General features: G+C 36.2%; 1 protein-coding gene across 2 annotated transcripts in view; it reads left to right on the top strand.

Annotated features, from left to right (window-relative positions):
* Positions 1 to 16,894, top strand: part of LOC126979148 (cryptochrome-1) — a 46,112-nt gene that overhangs the window by 11,782 nt on the left and 17,436 nt on the right. Inside the window, exons 2-9 of one of the 2 annotated variants that reach the window (XM_050828384.1) lie at positions 1,965 to 2,097; positions 7,368 to 7,508; positions 7,773 to 7,919; positions 11,316 to 11,503; positions 12,628 to 12,744; positions 13,442 to 13,575; positions 14,400 to 14,495; positions 16,143 to 16,216. In XM_050828384.1, coding sequence (XP_050684341.1) covers positions 2,088 to 2,097; positions 7,368 to 7,508; positions 7,773 to 7,919; positions 11,316 to 11,503; positions 12,628 to 12,744; positions 13,442 to 13,575; positions 14,400 to 14,495; positions 16,143 to 16,216 — 907 coding nt within the window. In that variant the 5' untranslated portion in view covers positions 1,965 to 2,087. The remainder of the gene's footprint in view (positions 1 to 1,964; positions 2,098 to 7,367; positions 7,509 to 7,772; positions 7,920 to 11,315; positions 11,504 to 12,627; positions 12,745 to 13,441; positions 13,576 to 14,399; positions 14,496 to 16,142; positions 16,217 to 16,894) is intronic. The other variant, XM_050828385.1, reaches the window with a different exon arrangement.

Here is a 16,894-nt window from a genome sequence, read left to right as displayed (position 1 = left end):
TAGATGAAACCCTTAAATAGAACTATTTATAATCTCAAGAACATTCATAAATAGTTAGTTAATAGTTCTTCTTCTTCTTGGTCGCATTCTTCATTTCTGTAGGTAGTGTCCGTACTTTTTTTGTTATGTTGGTCACTAAAGCCTTCCACTCGTTTGGGTCCTCGGCTTTCCTTCGTCGTAAGTGGTAGGCCAGTGAGTGTCTTGATCTGGTCCGACCAGAGACTGGGTGATCGTCCGCGTGGTCTTTTATCCTCCACCTACATAGCCTACCTATATACCTACTATACATACAACACTACACAAGTGAAGACAGAATAATAAAAAAAAACTTTAGTGAATTACGCGGCCGAGCGAGAACTTTGTAGTATTATATTATACTGATCTATACTTACACTTTGCTCAGACTTTAATTACTTACTTTTTTACAATGCGGTGCCGCTTAGGATTTTAAAAAAGGCCATAAATTCTGAGCGGCACTACAATTGCGCTCGTCACCTTGAGACATAAGGTGTTAATTCTCATTTGCCCAGTAATTTCACTAGCTACGGCGCCCTACAGGCCGAAACACAATAATGCTTACACATTACTGCTTCACGGCAGATACGATACCGATAATATAGCCGGCAACCTGTGCAAAGGAGCCTCCCACTGGCTTAAGTAGCTTGTAAGTAATTTAAATAATACCACAGTAGGTTTTATACATAAAGAGACTGCGTATAGAAGTGAAAAATTAGGACTTTTAGTACCTATTATAATTTGAAATTTCATGTTTAAAAACAAACTTTTATTTTAAATTTATTTGTAAAACTTATTTTCAATAATATTGTAAAACTTAGCTGAGTGTAAGCTTAGCATAATCTTTGATTTCATTTCTAAAGTCATTTGACAGCTTAAGCTAAGACAGCCCAATGCAAATTCATGTTTTATCACACTCAGTTAAGTTTTACGTAAGTAAAGTCAGAGCAATGTGTAAGTACGCTCTCAACCTGATCTCAGCCTGAGTGAGTGATGGTGAGGCAGCGGCTTAGGGCTATATTTCACTGGGACACCACGCTCTATAGAGAGTTACTCACCTGGTGTCCGTTTGGTTCAGCAACCGATTTAATTGCGCGACCATCTTGGACGCATCATCTTTCACTACGTTCTGTATATTATATTAGGACCAGCCGGTTGAGCGGTGTCATTCAAAAAGATTGAGCTCCATGGGCGTGATTTAACTGCGACGTAATGTCTTGTTAGTGAGTGCTTACTTTTTCTAATCAAAAATTCTTTGGACTTTTCTGTGGGTATCGAATGAGACTGAGCCGTCACGCTCAGCTATGTAACGTTCGTTTGACCCAAAAACCAAATGAGAGTCGTTCAGTAAGCATAGTTTTATTTTTACTTCTTCACCCATTGACAGCCTAGCGAAACTAAGAAACAGGTGATTCAATCGATTGTATGAAACGTGCAGTTCTAGATAGATTGACAGATGACCACTACGTTTGCAACTATTCGCTTTCAAACCTAGCCGGATTATACTTCGACGCTATAATATTGTTATTACTATTTCAAACTTATGTCAAATCACTGCACGTTTCATACTAAACTAAATTTCAATTTTTACTAAGGCAGTTCCGCCTCTTGTTACGTTGTATAAACACCCTCTTTGACCATTGAAAGCAGCATTATCAGCCATGTATTGTATATTATTTTCAAATACATATTTAAGACCTAATAATGTTACGCATTGTACCAAAAATTGGCTTCATCTTAATACAATGCGGTTTATTCTATTTTTAATAACCTTCAATTCCGTTGATATAAAATAGAATAAAAATTAGCACGGGCAAGCAACAATTATTTAATAAGAAATAATCTAAGTGTAATAGGATTAAAGCAATTAATACTGTAGTTATTGATATTATAATATTATTGTATATCAAATGTATGCCTCCCTTAAGTCTGCAATATTTATTATTCAGGATTCATTCCGCTCTCCAGTGAGTCCCTTGCCCAATCTGTGTAGTGTGTACTAACTACTATCGCTTGCCGTTAGACATTTTCATTCCGCGTTCTGACCAGTGTGGACGTGCTCCGGTAATACTATGCAGAAAGGTAATTATATACCTATTTCTTTTATATTATGCTTTTTATATTCGGGAAAAATATTGGTGAAATTGTGGCATTGCAATTAAATTAATATTTTCATTAATAAAATAATTAATCAATTAGTGGTCATTTATTCGTCGTTGAAATAAAATAATAAACTTATTATTTAAATGTAATTTTCAAACAAATGAATTTGTTGCGAGTGTTAGTTAGTTTGGACTGGGCTATTAAGGTACTTGATGTCTTCACCCTTTGACTCCAACCAAACAAGGACGTCAGATCATCGACAGGAGATCGATGGATTTGTGCCTCGATTTCAGCCACGCTATAAGCACATGCTTTGGCGCCATGCATCCCTTGCATAAATGGGATGTATTAAAAGAAAACTGTGTAATTTTTTAAATAACTTCATCAAATAACTTGACCAAAGTTTCACCGGAAGCTCTTACAAAGTTTTAGCTTTTAATAACAATTATTGCCTACAAATTAAACCTAGTCCTGCCATAAACACTGAAACGAAAAAAAAATCTATTGCAAATAACATTTATTACTTTTACAGTGTGTTACTTTAATACATAAAGACATAAAAAGGCATTTATTTTCTGAGAATAGATTTCTTTTTGATGTCATGTCATTAGCCGCATGAACCCACAGTAAAATACCGTACGTCATAAAGCTGTGAAAATAACTGACGTACACTAATCTAGCGATCGCAACATTCGTGTACTCTCTATCTCTAATCTTTCAAACGGCATATGCTGCAGAGCTGAGTCTCTCTGATAGTTGGTATATGTGGACCCCACTGAAGTTTTTATCTAACGTGATACCCAAGAAGACCGTATTGTCCACAAGTTCCAATCTCTGGTCATTTATAAGTACGTTGGTTTGTACCTCCGCTGTGTTTGGTGTAATGAACCGTAAACACTTAGTTTTTTTACTGTTTAAGTGCAGATTATTCGTCTTAAACCAACACACTTTGACAGTGCGTTGGTTACGTCGTCACCAATATCTGCTTCGCTTTAAAAATAAGTGAAGTATCATCAGCAAATAATACAATCATGGCTATCATCCACAAGCGGTAGATCGTTAATATATATAAGAAATAAGAAAGGAATGAGAATAGAACCCTGTGAAACACCTCTTCCTAAAGATTTACCCGAAGACCGTTTGCTATTTACATAGACTATCTGAACTCTTTCGCTTAAATATGATTTTAACAGATTTGGGGCTCTATTTATTACTCGGCAATGCTTAAGTTTTAGGAGTAAAGTTTTATGGTTCACGCAGTCAAATGCTTTGGACAAATCACAAAAAATGCCCAATGCATCATGCGACTCTTCGCAGGCGTCAAATATGTGTTCAATGAGTCTAATATTAATTGTTGATAAAACCCTAGTGAAACCAAATTGATTTTTGTTCAATAATTAGCAAAAATGCATCTGTAGCTTCTGAACACAAAAAAATTACTAAAAACAGGTACCACTCAAATAGGCCTGAAATTAGTGGGGTCAAAAGTAATGCCCGATTTAAACAAAGGTATAACTTTGCTGTATTTCATGAGGTCAGTGAACACACCCTCATCTATGCGTTCCTTAAATATTATTGCTAATTAAGGTGCTATAATGTCAAGTATTTTTTTTTAACCGACTTCAAAAAGGAGGAGATTATGAATTCGATCGGTATTTTTTTTATGTATGTACCTACACCGATTACTCTGAGATTTATGATCCGATTTACGTAATTTTTCTTTAGTTCGATGCAGAATAGATGAAAATTTTTTCCTTAGATGGTTGGTCCCTTGGCTTACATAGTTTGGCCCAGTAGGTTTCATTTTATGAAAATTTTTGTTTGCCTCGATGATATAATTGTTTTTTGTGTACGGCTTTTTTAGGAGTTTTCATTCAGGTTGATTATATATTATAATTATTAACTGACACTAAAAAGTAAAAAATAAAAAAATCTACGTTTAAACAAACCGACTTCAAAAACTGAAAAGTATCAAATAACTGATAAATTTAATTTAATACACCTTTATATCTCTCATATTCGGTAAGTAGGTCCTTATTACCCCAAAATGGGGCTTGGGCCCAATTGGCGCTCTAGGGTAATAATGTAGCTAGAAAAGCCCTAGGGCGGTAAGTAATTAAAAAAAAACTCTTCACTCTTTCAAAAAGATCGCGTACATCTAACCATCACACTGGCAATAGACATCATGCATTCAGCCCTATGACAAAAGAGGTAGCTTCGCTTTTCAGCCTTGTCTTCGTATGAGTATAATGTCATCAATTTTAAATATCGAACGGTGAAGCTCAATTTCGTTCTTGAACAAAACAATTAAAAAGAAAGATAAAAAAAGGCGGGAATAGAAAACTCTTACTTCAAATATTGTTAGTTTTTGGGATTTTTTTATAATTACGTGCTAATTAGGAAAAAAAAAATTAGTTGAACAATGAAAATGGAAGCTGAAGCAGCATATAACAATATTTTATTATTGTAATGTCAGTTTTTTTCTGCTTACCTCACAATCGATATTTAAAGCGAAGTAGTTAGATCGGGTGCAAGCATCAATTGCACCCTTGAACTATAGCCGCACGAGCGCAGCGAGGGCGCCTAAATATCTCGGGTTGCAATTGATGCCTTACAGCCCTTGGCTACTAATCTACTATTATCTTTAATATTAATAAAATACTATTATTTGTATGTGCTACATATTGATAGCTTTGAATGTCGGTGCCAAGCCAAATGTACATGTGTAAATGTGTTATTAGTAAGTACCGACACTCGCCACGCGTGACTTTGAGTGGGATACCTTCGTCTAGATCAAAACAACCGAAGCGGACAGACACGCGTGGTCAGACAACCTTAATAGTTACAGTAAATAAGCTGTGTATAATATTAAGTTTTATTTTGTTTTGGGCTTAGCACCGACTTAAAACCTATCATAGGTACATATAAATAATAGCATTTTATTAATAGTAAAGGTAAAGCTGTATGAAATTAAAATTTTAGTTATTTGATACTTTTCAGTATTTGATGTCGGTTTTGTTAAACGTAGTATCTTTTTTATTACAATATTAGTCGAATGGTCCCATAGGTCCTTGGTATATATTAGGTTAATTGATTTGACGATTTTTAGTATATCGCTTTAATATACTTAAATTTCAAATCAATATACGATACTGGTACGTATAATTTAAGCAAATCCTGTGCTGCTTTTGGTGAACAGTTTAGGTTATTTATCAAATTCATTTGCAATATCTATTTCTGAATTTATAACGCGATTATTACATTACAACATTTGTACATGTGGAAGCCTATTATTAGCTCGAACGAATTATGTTTATTAATTATTTTAATGTATGTAAAACCAGCTGTTGGCTTTCTTAAAAATATTAAATAAATAAATAAACCGGCAACTCGATCTACCAGTTTCATTATTAATTATATTCCAAGTTGCTTTTATTTTAGTGTTACTGTATTTAATTTTATCTGCAATGAAACGTGTGTTAGCTTCATGGCAAACTCCTTTATAGAGCTTGGAGTATTTTTTTACATATATTTTAAATTCTTCGCTATTTTTGTGATGTTTCCCATAATAAAGGTCATATAAGCGTTTACGACTTTTTGTGGATACCCATTGTTGCCCAATCATTAAAACAATGTTTTTTGTTTACTGTTACCATTATTTTAAAATTCCTTACAGAAAGAATTAAATATATAAATATAGAACAATTTTTATTATAAAAAGCTTATTCAAAGTGGTCTCCATTGGCTGCAATACAGTCCTCTTAACGTTGAGGCCTGGTATCAATAGAAGTACGCACTCTTTCCATGGGAAGATTCTTCACTGCCAATCGTACGGATTGTTTTAGGGACTCCAAATTATCAAGGCGTTTAGAGCAAGCCATACTCTCTAAAACTGACCATAAATCATAATCCAGCGGATTAAGATCGGGACTAGATGACGGCCAGTATTCAGCTCCGATAAAGTCCGAAACGTTCGTTTGCAACCAAGACTGCGTGTTTCAGCAAGACTCGGCGAAGGGTCTTTATGACCCTTCGCCGAGTCTTGCTGAAATGACCACTCTAGATTATTGAATGTGTGTTGTCAAGGGGCTTCAGTACCTTCTCAAGAATCGTATCTTGATACATTTGTGCCGATGTTTTAATAGCTTTTTCACAAAATTATGGCTCAGTCACTCCTTCATAGCTAATATCCCACCAAATCATCACTGAAATCGCATAGTGCCCACGTTGCACATTGTCGCCTAATTGGGAAGCTTTCTTAGAGCTTTGAGCATAAATACTGTCATTTTGTTTCTTAAAATGGTGCTCAATTGTAAAAATAATAATCGTGTGGCCACTTACTTCCCTAAGCTTTGATATCGTTTAAGGGTTTTTTCAGCTAATAAATAGCCAAGCTAGATCCTGAAAATCTAAAAGTGTGTGGCTTTAAAAGGTAGCTGGTTTAAAATATTACATTTTTAATTTCTGGATAGAATCAAGGTAAATCCAAACAATCGCATTTTTAGGCTTTCCCAAATCTTGACAAACTTTGCTAACCTTTGTTAACACGACAATGAAAAAGTTGATTTAGAAACTTTCGTTGCTTGTTTCTGTGTTCTTTTCGAAGAATATCACTGTTTCTTTTTATTTTGTGTTGTGTCTGAGTCAAAATGTTTATTTTTTATTTCGTTATGTAATCTGGAGAACTATAGTTAATAAATAGTTATTGGTTGCAGTTAGTCTTCATCTACTTTATGATACACATCAACGGGCTAACGTGTGGATAACTTGATTGTAAATGCTCACCTCCACTCTTTGCTTTTTAAATAATAATTCATAATAATAAATTAATTCAGTATAAGTGACTGAATCGTAAGTACATAATGTTGAAGTGGATTGAGGCTAATACCAATGCTTTTCCTATGATCCTTAACTTCCCATGCTTATTCACTTTTTTGTTGTTATTGAGAATTTTTCAAAGAAGGTTTGTCATATACCTTTACTGCCTTACAAATAACCTTGGTACAAAGTTGTACCTGAGAATAAACCAAGAATATACAAAATATTTACATTTCGTTTCCCGCGTTTATTTGCATGGCTGCTTGATATTCGGTAAACTTCATGATTATCACTGTAATGACAGTGTTGTCAGCGTTATAGTCAACATATTGCATTTTCATAAAAAAAAAAACTTTATAACATTTTTATTTGTAAGGCCATTAAAGCTTAAACCATTAGATTATGACGAGTAATAAATGTATATTTTGCAGAGTTAGATAATATGCTGGGAGGTAGTGTTCTCTGGTTCCGACATGGACTGCGTCTCCACGACAACCCGGCACTGCTCGATGCTGTCTCTGATAAGAATGAACCTTTCTTTCCTATCTTCATCTTTGACGGCGAAACCGCTGGTAAGACAATCCGATAGTCATAATCAAACGTACGGCAAGTCTAACTTTGGCTTAATTTCCACTATCGAAGTAAAACTTTTTTACGCACGGTTGTCTTGTTACGAACGAACGCTAGGCTAGGCGAACGGTGATTACTTGATTATTTCTTAATTTCTTTCGATCTTGACCAATTTTATAAATTAATATTTTGTTTTAGCTCATTGTTTTGGTTTAAAGTACAATCGTTTTTTTATTTAACCATTCTTATTAAATTTTTGTTGCAAGGTACTAGTCTGGTTGGATATAACCGCATGCGATATCTACTGGAAGCTCTTGACGACCTGGGCTCACAGCTTAGACAACATGGAGGTCGACTCCACCTGGTGAAGGGAAACCCAACTGATATCATCCGCCGTCTTCGGGAAGAGTTGGGCAAGTTTATTTTTATGCGCTTTACACGTGGGCTATCCTGAAAGTGTCTAGACTGGCCAATTGTAATACAATTATTTAAAAAGTCATACGGTTTTTAGAAATGAATTCGAATCCGAGAGTAAAGAGTGTTCCTTAGACCTGTTTCACCTCATTCCTGCCGCCGAATTCCACCATCACACGACACGCTATAAATTAGGATATCATCCCCACCATCTGGATGTTTGGCTGTACTCCACAGTGCGGTTTTCACGAAACTTTATTCCACGTATGACCAAGCTGTGGAATGAACTTCCTTGTGCGGTGTTTCCGAGAGGATACGACATGGGTACCTTAAAAAAAACCATGTACACCTTCCTTAAAGGCCGCTAAAGCTCCTGTTATTCCTCCGGTGTTCCAAGAGAATGTGGCGGCGGTGATAACTTAACACCAAGTGACCCGTTCAATCGTTTGTCCTTCCTTTTTCCATAAAAAAGTAAAATTTTAGTTTGTGCGATTGTCATTGGTTTTTACTAGCAAAATGCATTTGGGGGTGAAGCTCCACTTCGTCATTATGTATATTCTTCTTTGTAATTATTTCGTGAAGGTTGCCCGGCGACTGCTGTTATCGAAACCAATTGATACATACTAACATCTGTTTTAAACTAAAATACTACATGTCAGTAAATACGTACGTAAGTATTAGGTGTTCGTATGAGACAAGTGCAAAAAATTTCGCAAGTACACCTGAAGCTTCACACTCAATGGATATCGCATGTTTTTTCGGATGGCCAAAAACGACCATGTATCGTAAATTGAAAAAAATATATTAGAGTTGACTGATATTGTAATCGGGTCTTTTTTTTTGAAGATTTGCCAACAACAGTTAAGCTTGAAAGACCATAGGATAGTAAATGCAAATTGATATGTAAAATGATAAAGGTTAGCGAAATCTGTTCTCGCAGCCAAGTCGTCCTTCTTCACGACAAAGCGTCCTCACATCCGCTAACTCTTAGCCGTGGAATGAGTTTTTCAAATATTCAGCACCAACTACAATGGTGACAAACCAAATAATAAGCATCATTACGTAAAACATATTACATACAGTCATGTCTCCGTACAATGGTTGCAAGGAATGCAAAAGTGTATAAATAATGAAGAAATATACTTAAAAAAAAACTCCAAGAATATAATCCAGAAACTTACAGTGCGACCTAAGTTTGACGCACTTTGTACTTGTATCATTACTAAATAGGTCAACTGGTAGCAAACTGCAAATAGGTTTGACGAAGGGGAAACACCGGGTGATTACGTGACGTAGTAGGTACCTACTCTAGTAGTCAAACCGCACCCGTCCACGTGATATGTTAATATCGTAATCGGTCAGTACTCACGTGCGTTGTTTGTTTAAAACATCGTTCGTATAACAACGTAATGACTTCTGTGGTTTGCAGATGCAATACATAACTTTTACAATTTGCTTATATTATAATTACGATATAATATAACATACGTATATATATCGTATTATATTTAACATTAGATTCCAAACTTCAGTGGGGACCTCACTTACACAATTTAAGCAGTAAATTGAGTTCAGCAGCTTTTGCTGTAAAAAGGATACGGGAACTTACTGACATAGATATAGCAAGAATTGTCTATTTTAGTTATTTTCATAGCGTTATGTCGTATGGAATTATGCTATGGGGTAGTGCAGCGGAAGTCAATATTATCTTCATACTTCAAAAAAGAGCTGTACGTGCCATATACCAAATGAGCCCACGAGAATCTCTAAGGGAAATTTTTTAAAATATTAATATTATGACCATGTACGGCCAATATATTTATAGCAATCTCCTGCACGTACATAAACATTATAATCTATACAGTAAAATAAGCGACAAACATAATTTGAACACTAGAAATAACTATAAGCTTATAGTACCCCCTACTAGGCTCTGTAAAATAAACAATTCTTTTGCATGCGATAGTATTAAATTTTACAATAAATCACCAAAAAGTGTATCTGAATTATCAATAAATAAATTTAAATCTTTTATTAAACGCAGACTTATGTCGAAGGCTTATTACAGTATTGAAGATTACGTAAACGATATTACAATATGGAATTAAATAGTATTATAGTTGTTTTTTATGGATTATATGGTTCAGCCTTGTGTTATTTCACTGGTTTGCATTGTTTTGAAAATATGTTTAAACTTTTATGTAATTAATATGTATGTATCTGAATTGTATTTTTTTGTGATTGACGTTGACGAGCAGTCTTTTGATTTTATGTCAATAAAATAATAATAATATAATAATATTGACACACTTTTTACACAAATTATCTTGCCCCAAGTTAAGCATATTATATAGCCTGTGTTATGAGTTACAAGACAATGATATATTTAATACAATATACTTACTTAAACATACATAAATTCATATAAACATACATATACACGTACATAAATACATTTAAACATCCATGACTTAAAATATTTATACTTTGACTTTGAAAATATGTGTATGCTAAACGTCAAGCACTGAACTAACGAATCAGTAATGCTTATAAAGCAATTAATAGGCCTAACTAAATATATATATATATGTATGTATATAAATATAAATATATATATATATATATATAAATAAATAGGAATTTTGACTAAATAATAGCATACTAAACAATATATTATTATAATACAACGGCAAATGTTGTTTTGCCATATAAATTAAGAACCCCGCGCCCTCTCATTGTAATGAAATGTCAGTGACTGAATTTTTTGTGTTGCTAAGATAAAATATGTATTTTTAAGTCAAAACATATAGGTTATATACTAAAGTCTTCTCCGAAACACACTACATCTTATGTTATTAACTATTATTCCAATCGGTTAAGTAGTTTTCGCAGTATGACCGAAGGAATAAACGCCTAATAAATATTAGTATAATTTAAACAAGTTATCTAGACATCTCAAGTTAAGTCTAGAAACATACCGGTCACAATACGTAAAGAAACAGTGATCAAGGGAATCTATTTACAAGTGAAAAGTCGCTTCATTGTATGTCTTCTACCGCATTTATTAGGAGGAGTGTTCCGAAGAGCTGTTGCACCTTATTCCACACAATACGCCACATATTAGGATATAATCTCCGCCATCTGGATATGTGGCGTGCCTCCACTTTGCGGTTTTCAAGGAACTTTTTTCCACGTGTTACAAAGCTGTTGAATGAGCTTTCTTGTGCGGTGCTAAGATTTCTCTGCTGTTGCAAGAGAATTTGAGCGACAGTGATCACTTAACATCACATGAGCCGTACGCTCGTTTGTCCTCCTTTTCCATAAAAAAAAATAAAAAACCGATCGATATATATATATATGTATTAGCTTGAGTTAAAATATCGAAACTGTAACAGGTCTGAAGAAGATATGCTTCGAGCAAGACTGCGAGCCGATCTGGCGCGCGCGAGACGACCGCGTGCGCAACCTGTGCCGCGAGGTGGGCGTGGTGTGTCGCGAGCACGTGTCGCACACCCTGTGGGAGCCTGACACCATCCTGCGGCACAACGGGAACATACCGCCGCTCACCTACCAGATGTTCTTGGTCAGTGGAAATACTATTCCGGCACGTATGACTCATTCATCATTTCATTTATGTTCTTGTAACCCCTAGCTGAGGCAGGGGGCAGGTGGATGTTCTATCCACGGTACATCTCCATCGCGATCGGTCCTGAGCATCTCTCTTGATTTCACTCCAGGTCTTCGTCAATGATACTCCTCCGCCAGGTTTGCTTTGGACAGCCGCGTTTGCGTTTTCGTTGAGGTTTCCAGTCTAGGGCTTGCCTCGGTATATGGCTGGAATGCCTCCGGAGTGTGTGGTGGACTTCATAACAGCGTTGCCAAAGTTGATTGGATATTTGTCGGACAAGTGAAACCGACGATATTGCGAAGGCAATTAGGCTTAAACTGAGCACTTGGGAATCGTCATTACAAACAACAATTAAATTAAATGTTCATAAAAAGTTGTGCTTGTTCATGGCTGTAATATAATATAAAATAAATTAGTATTTAAGGTCCAACATATATGAACAAAATAAAATTCATAATTAATAAAATTATTTTCATTTAGTTTTTAAAATTAATTATAATAATAATAATTATATACATACATACTTTTACACAAATTATCTTGCCCAAATTTGGCATAGCCTGTACTATGGATACAAGACAACGATATATTTAATACGATATACTTACTTAAACATACATTTAAACATCCATGACTCAGAAACAAACATCCATATTCATCATATAAATTATTGCACCTATCATTAAATTATAAGTCATAATTTTATTAACTTAACAACTAACAGTATTTATACTGAAGCGACCGCGACGCGCCGCTTGCTGTGTCGCACTGTGTGCGCTGCGCGTCAAAATATTCTCTCGGATGCAACTATGCCGCGACGCGCAGCGACGTTCAGTGCGGCACAGATCTGGTGCGACATGCTCCATACAAAATAGTTGAAATAATATTATGTCGCTTAACGCCGCACAGAGCAGTTCTGCGCGGCGCCGCGCTAATGCGTTCCGGCCTTAATGCCGAATACGTGCGGATGTGTGCATGAAGTGCAAGGGCACGCGCCGGTGTATTTCTCAAATTGAGTTAAGATATAGCGGCCCCTTAATAGATTTTCTAAATAAATATTTTTCTAATTGTGATTTCAGCACACCGTGTCAATAATCGGCGACCCGCCCCGGCCCGTCAGCGACGTGGACTTGCGGGAAGTACAGTTCGGTGCACTACCCGACGCGTTCTGCAAAGAATTTTGTGTCTTTGATAAAGTAATAATCATTCAATCCCCTCTTATATAATGTTATGCTTAGTCAAACTCAAATAATCTGTATTCAAATAGGTTTATACTAAGCGCTTTTGAGTCAATATTATAATGATTTCTTTTAAATTGGTGATTCTACCATTTCTTCGAAAACGTGCCACTGTTTTAAATCTTAAAAAATTTATACGTCTAGAGAGAGTCTCTTGCTGATAGACAACCGATGAAAACAGGTCAGGTGTATTACTTTAATTTGCGTGACAAGCTACGTCTTACACTAGAGATACGTATGTAACTTTGTGTTAGTGTGCGTGCATTGCTCACAATAGAGGTTGACAACGTCACTCTTTTTTAAGACGTTTTCATAGCTGTCATAGTCAGATAGACTAGAGTGAAGACGTATGAATGATCTAAGTTTGAAATCAATTAGAGTCCTTTACAGCAGCTGTAACATACATAACAAGTTTGCATTAGTGTTCAAAGTTAAAAGAGTTTTAAATATTAAATATTCCATACAAAAGTAATAAAACAAAATATCACTTAAAAATAAAATACTGTTTAAATGTAATATATAATTATATGATATCTATAATAGATCACAAAAATGGATTGAAAGCAAAGAGCGTTTATCAAAATAGACTCCCCGTGTTCTCAGTTTACTGTTTATAAGACACTCCATGTGTCTTAATTACTCATTAATGTTTTAGACTCCAAAGCCAGAGGACTTGGGCGTGTTTCTGGAGAACGAAGACATCCGCATGATCAGGTGGGTGGGCGGCGAGACCGCGGCGCTCAAGCAGATGGAGCAGCGGCTGGCTGTCGAGCGAGAGACCTTCTTCAGGTATCACATATTACATCCACTTAGGCCTATATTTCACCGGGACACCGTAAACTACCAAACTAGACACCATACGGACACCAGTATACCGTGAAGCAGTAATGTTTAAGCATTGTTGTGTTTCCGTCTGAAGGGTGCCGTAGCTAGTGAAATCACAGGGCAAATGAGACTTATTATCTTATGTCTCAAGGTGACGAGTGCAATTGTAGAGCCGTTCAGAAATTTTGGGTTTTACAAGAATCCTGAGCGCCATTGCATTGTAATGGACAGGGCGCATCAATCACCATCAGCTGAACGTCCTGCTCCTCTCGTCCCTTATTTTCATTAAAAAAAAATACCTTTATAGGTACATAATATTATATACATATTTGGGGGACTCCTAAAAGTAGATCTGTGTTAGTTATTGAGAAATTGTATTGGTGCTCATCCTGTTGGATCAATAAATAAAAAAATTGGCAGATACAACTGTCACTACAGTGACTGCCAATTAAAATGAAAACTAAGAACTTACTACTAAGTATTAAAATTTTGAAATTACATAAAGTTTAAAAACATTTAAACTATTTCACTATTATTTCACCCATCCAAAAAGTGTCTAACTACATATTATATTTAATTATTTATTTATTGCGTGCATCAGTCATGAGTATGTCAGTGACGCAAACCGAACGAATAATAACAAACAATACCAAAAAGAGCCCAACGCGGTTTAAGAAATTTTCACTTCAAAAAATTTTTTTTGACATACTTTTTCGCATGCTTGGGTTATTTTACATCAGAACACAATAATTTTACTTATATGTGTTGTATCTGACGTTGTCTTCCAGAGGCTCATATCTGCCGACACACAGCAGCCCCGACCTGCTCGGTCCACCTGTATCGCTGAGCCCTGCGCTGCGCTTTGGATGTCTGTCCGTGCGCAAGTCAGTTTTATTTTATATACTAGCATTAAATAATAGTCGTATTCCTATTAATGTTTTGTAATACCTATTGCATACCTATTTGTAAAATATTTTGTATGAGTATTGTAATGTAATATAGAGCTGTTGGATTATTAATAAATATATAAATTATAAATATGTGCGGTGTTAGTATTATCCCGGTAAAGACGTCCATTGCTGGACAAAGGCCTCCACCAAAGATCTGAATAACGATCGGTATCTGAAACAATTTATATTTCGTCATAACCTCGTTGAACTAAATCATTTTATTTATTTTACTTAAGAATCTGCTTCAATCTGGCCCACATTCTAGAGTCCAGCCACTAGGTCATGCCCACTACAGCGTGAGCATCATTTTAATTTTGACTGCGTATAACGCAGAGCTGGTCGTACTATCGAGGATCGATAATCGAAAGATAGCAATCTTTGGTCCATTTTGTGTACCGTTACTGTGTCTTCCTGCCCACTGCCACTTCAGTTTCGCAATCATACGCATCATAAAATTACTTAATACTGAATTTAAATACAGTTAGTATTTCAGTGACATCGGTGTGCAAATATATCACTCAACATTGACACATCCACCACCAGTGGTTAGTGACCCTGCCTACTTAGCTAGAGAGCGCGGGTTCGAATCCCGGTAGGTGCAAACATATGATGAGTATGGATGTTTGTTTGAGAGTCATGGATGTTTATAAGTATTCACACAGCCATTTCATTCATGTTAACTGTGACGGGTGCGAGGGGAGCCGGCGGGCGGGGTGACACTCAAAGAAAATTTTGTGTTATTAAATATTAAATTAATTATTATATACACTTGCTCAGCGTCTCTCACCCGCTGGTTCTGCTCGACGTGACCGCCACTGACTTCGATACGTTTAGTGCGATGTATTACGACGTTGTAACACCGTCGTGTCAGTCTTAATCGTATGGAATACTGTAACAATCCGGGCACTTTTTTTCTCCTCAGCGTCATAAATTTTTCGGAACACGTATTCTTTCACGCGTCGTCAAAGGTAAAAGTCGAGCGGCGTGAGGTCGGGAGACTTTGGCGGCTAACCGACATCACCTCGCTCGATCCCTCGATTGCCGTACTCTTCTTGAAGATCCTCTGGAATGGCCCTCGAAAAATGTAGTGGAACCCCGACATGTTGTGTGGACGCTGCCCGTAGTATAATGTCGCATGTGCAGACGCTGGAATGCATTGCGAGACGGGAACTTCAAACCGAGCAGAAGTTCTTGACTTTGTTCGTAATTCCTACGAGCTGCGGCGTTAAGTTGTAATTATTGGGCCTTAGACACCTGAGCATGTTAAAATACTCTTTCACAAAAAATACAAACTATAACTAACTAATAATATAATATCAAAAATCTTGCAATTGACGCGGGCGCAAAATTTGCATGTCCGATCTAGCGAAAAGTGTGCTTTCATTGTCTTTAAGCACACTTTTGCCGTTCCGCTATCAGATTGCAAATGATATGTCCTTATATATGTATATAACGTCATTGCTGGCACTCATAGTACAGGCTATGCCATGTTTGAAGCAAGATAATTTATGTGATAGTCTTTCAATATTTAAAAAGAAACATGGTAATGTTTTGCTAATGTGCCGTCCGTATTCCTTCTAGGTTCTACTGGGCGGTCCAAGATCTGTTCATCGAGGTGCATAAGGGCCGAATGTCGTCTGCACCTTTCATTACAGGTAATTTGTACAATTACGGATATAATATACTCTTTACGTTCAGGTATTCATGTTCATATACTTACTATCTGTCACCCGCAACTTCTTCGTTCATATTAGTTGGTGTTCCAATGCTGCCTTATATATACATGCATATAATATACAAAACTATCCTTTAACCTATTTAGTTTAACTATCGTCTAACCGTTTTTTCTCAAATTTCTCCATAGAAAACAGATCAAACTTTCATTTTAGGGATTTTTTCTCCTTATTCATGTAAGTCAGAACCGCGTTTATTACTTAGATCACATAAAATGGCTTCGCCGGGCTCAGCGCTCTGAAACAATTTATATTTCGTCATAACCTCGTTGAACTAAATCATTTTATTTATTTTACTTAAGAATCTGCTTCAATCTGGCCCACATTCTAGAGTCCAGCCACATATGGGTCATGCCCACTACAGCGTGAGCATCATTTTAATTTTGACTGCGTATAACGCAGAGCTGGTCGTACTATCGAGGATCCAGTTCTTTGGAACGGCACGATCCCTTGGAGTTTAGACTGGCAACGCTCGTGTGATTTCTTGGATAGTCCTAGAGAGCATGTGTCATTAACTATCCGGTGTCTCTGTGTCTTCTTGTCTATAAATAAGGTTATGTTATAATGCCAACTATAGAACGGCACATACAACGGAGGACG

The sequence above is a fragment of the Leptidea sinapis genome, chromosome Z, assembly GCF_905404315.1.
Source record: "Leptidea sinapis chromosome Z, ilLepSina1.1, whole genome shotgun sequence".
Classification (NCBI taxonomy): Eukaryota; Metazoa; Arthropoda; class Insecta; order Lepidoptera; family Pieridae; genus Leptidea; species Leptidea sinapis.
This window is presented reverse-complemented; position numbering and strand designations above follow the sequence as displayed.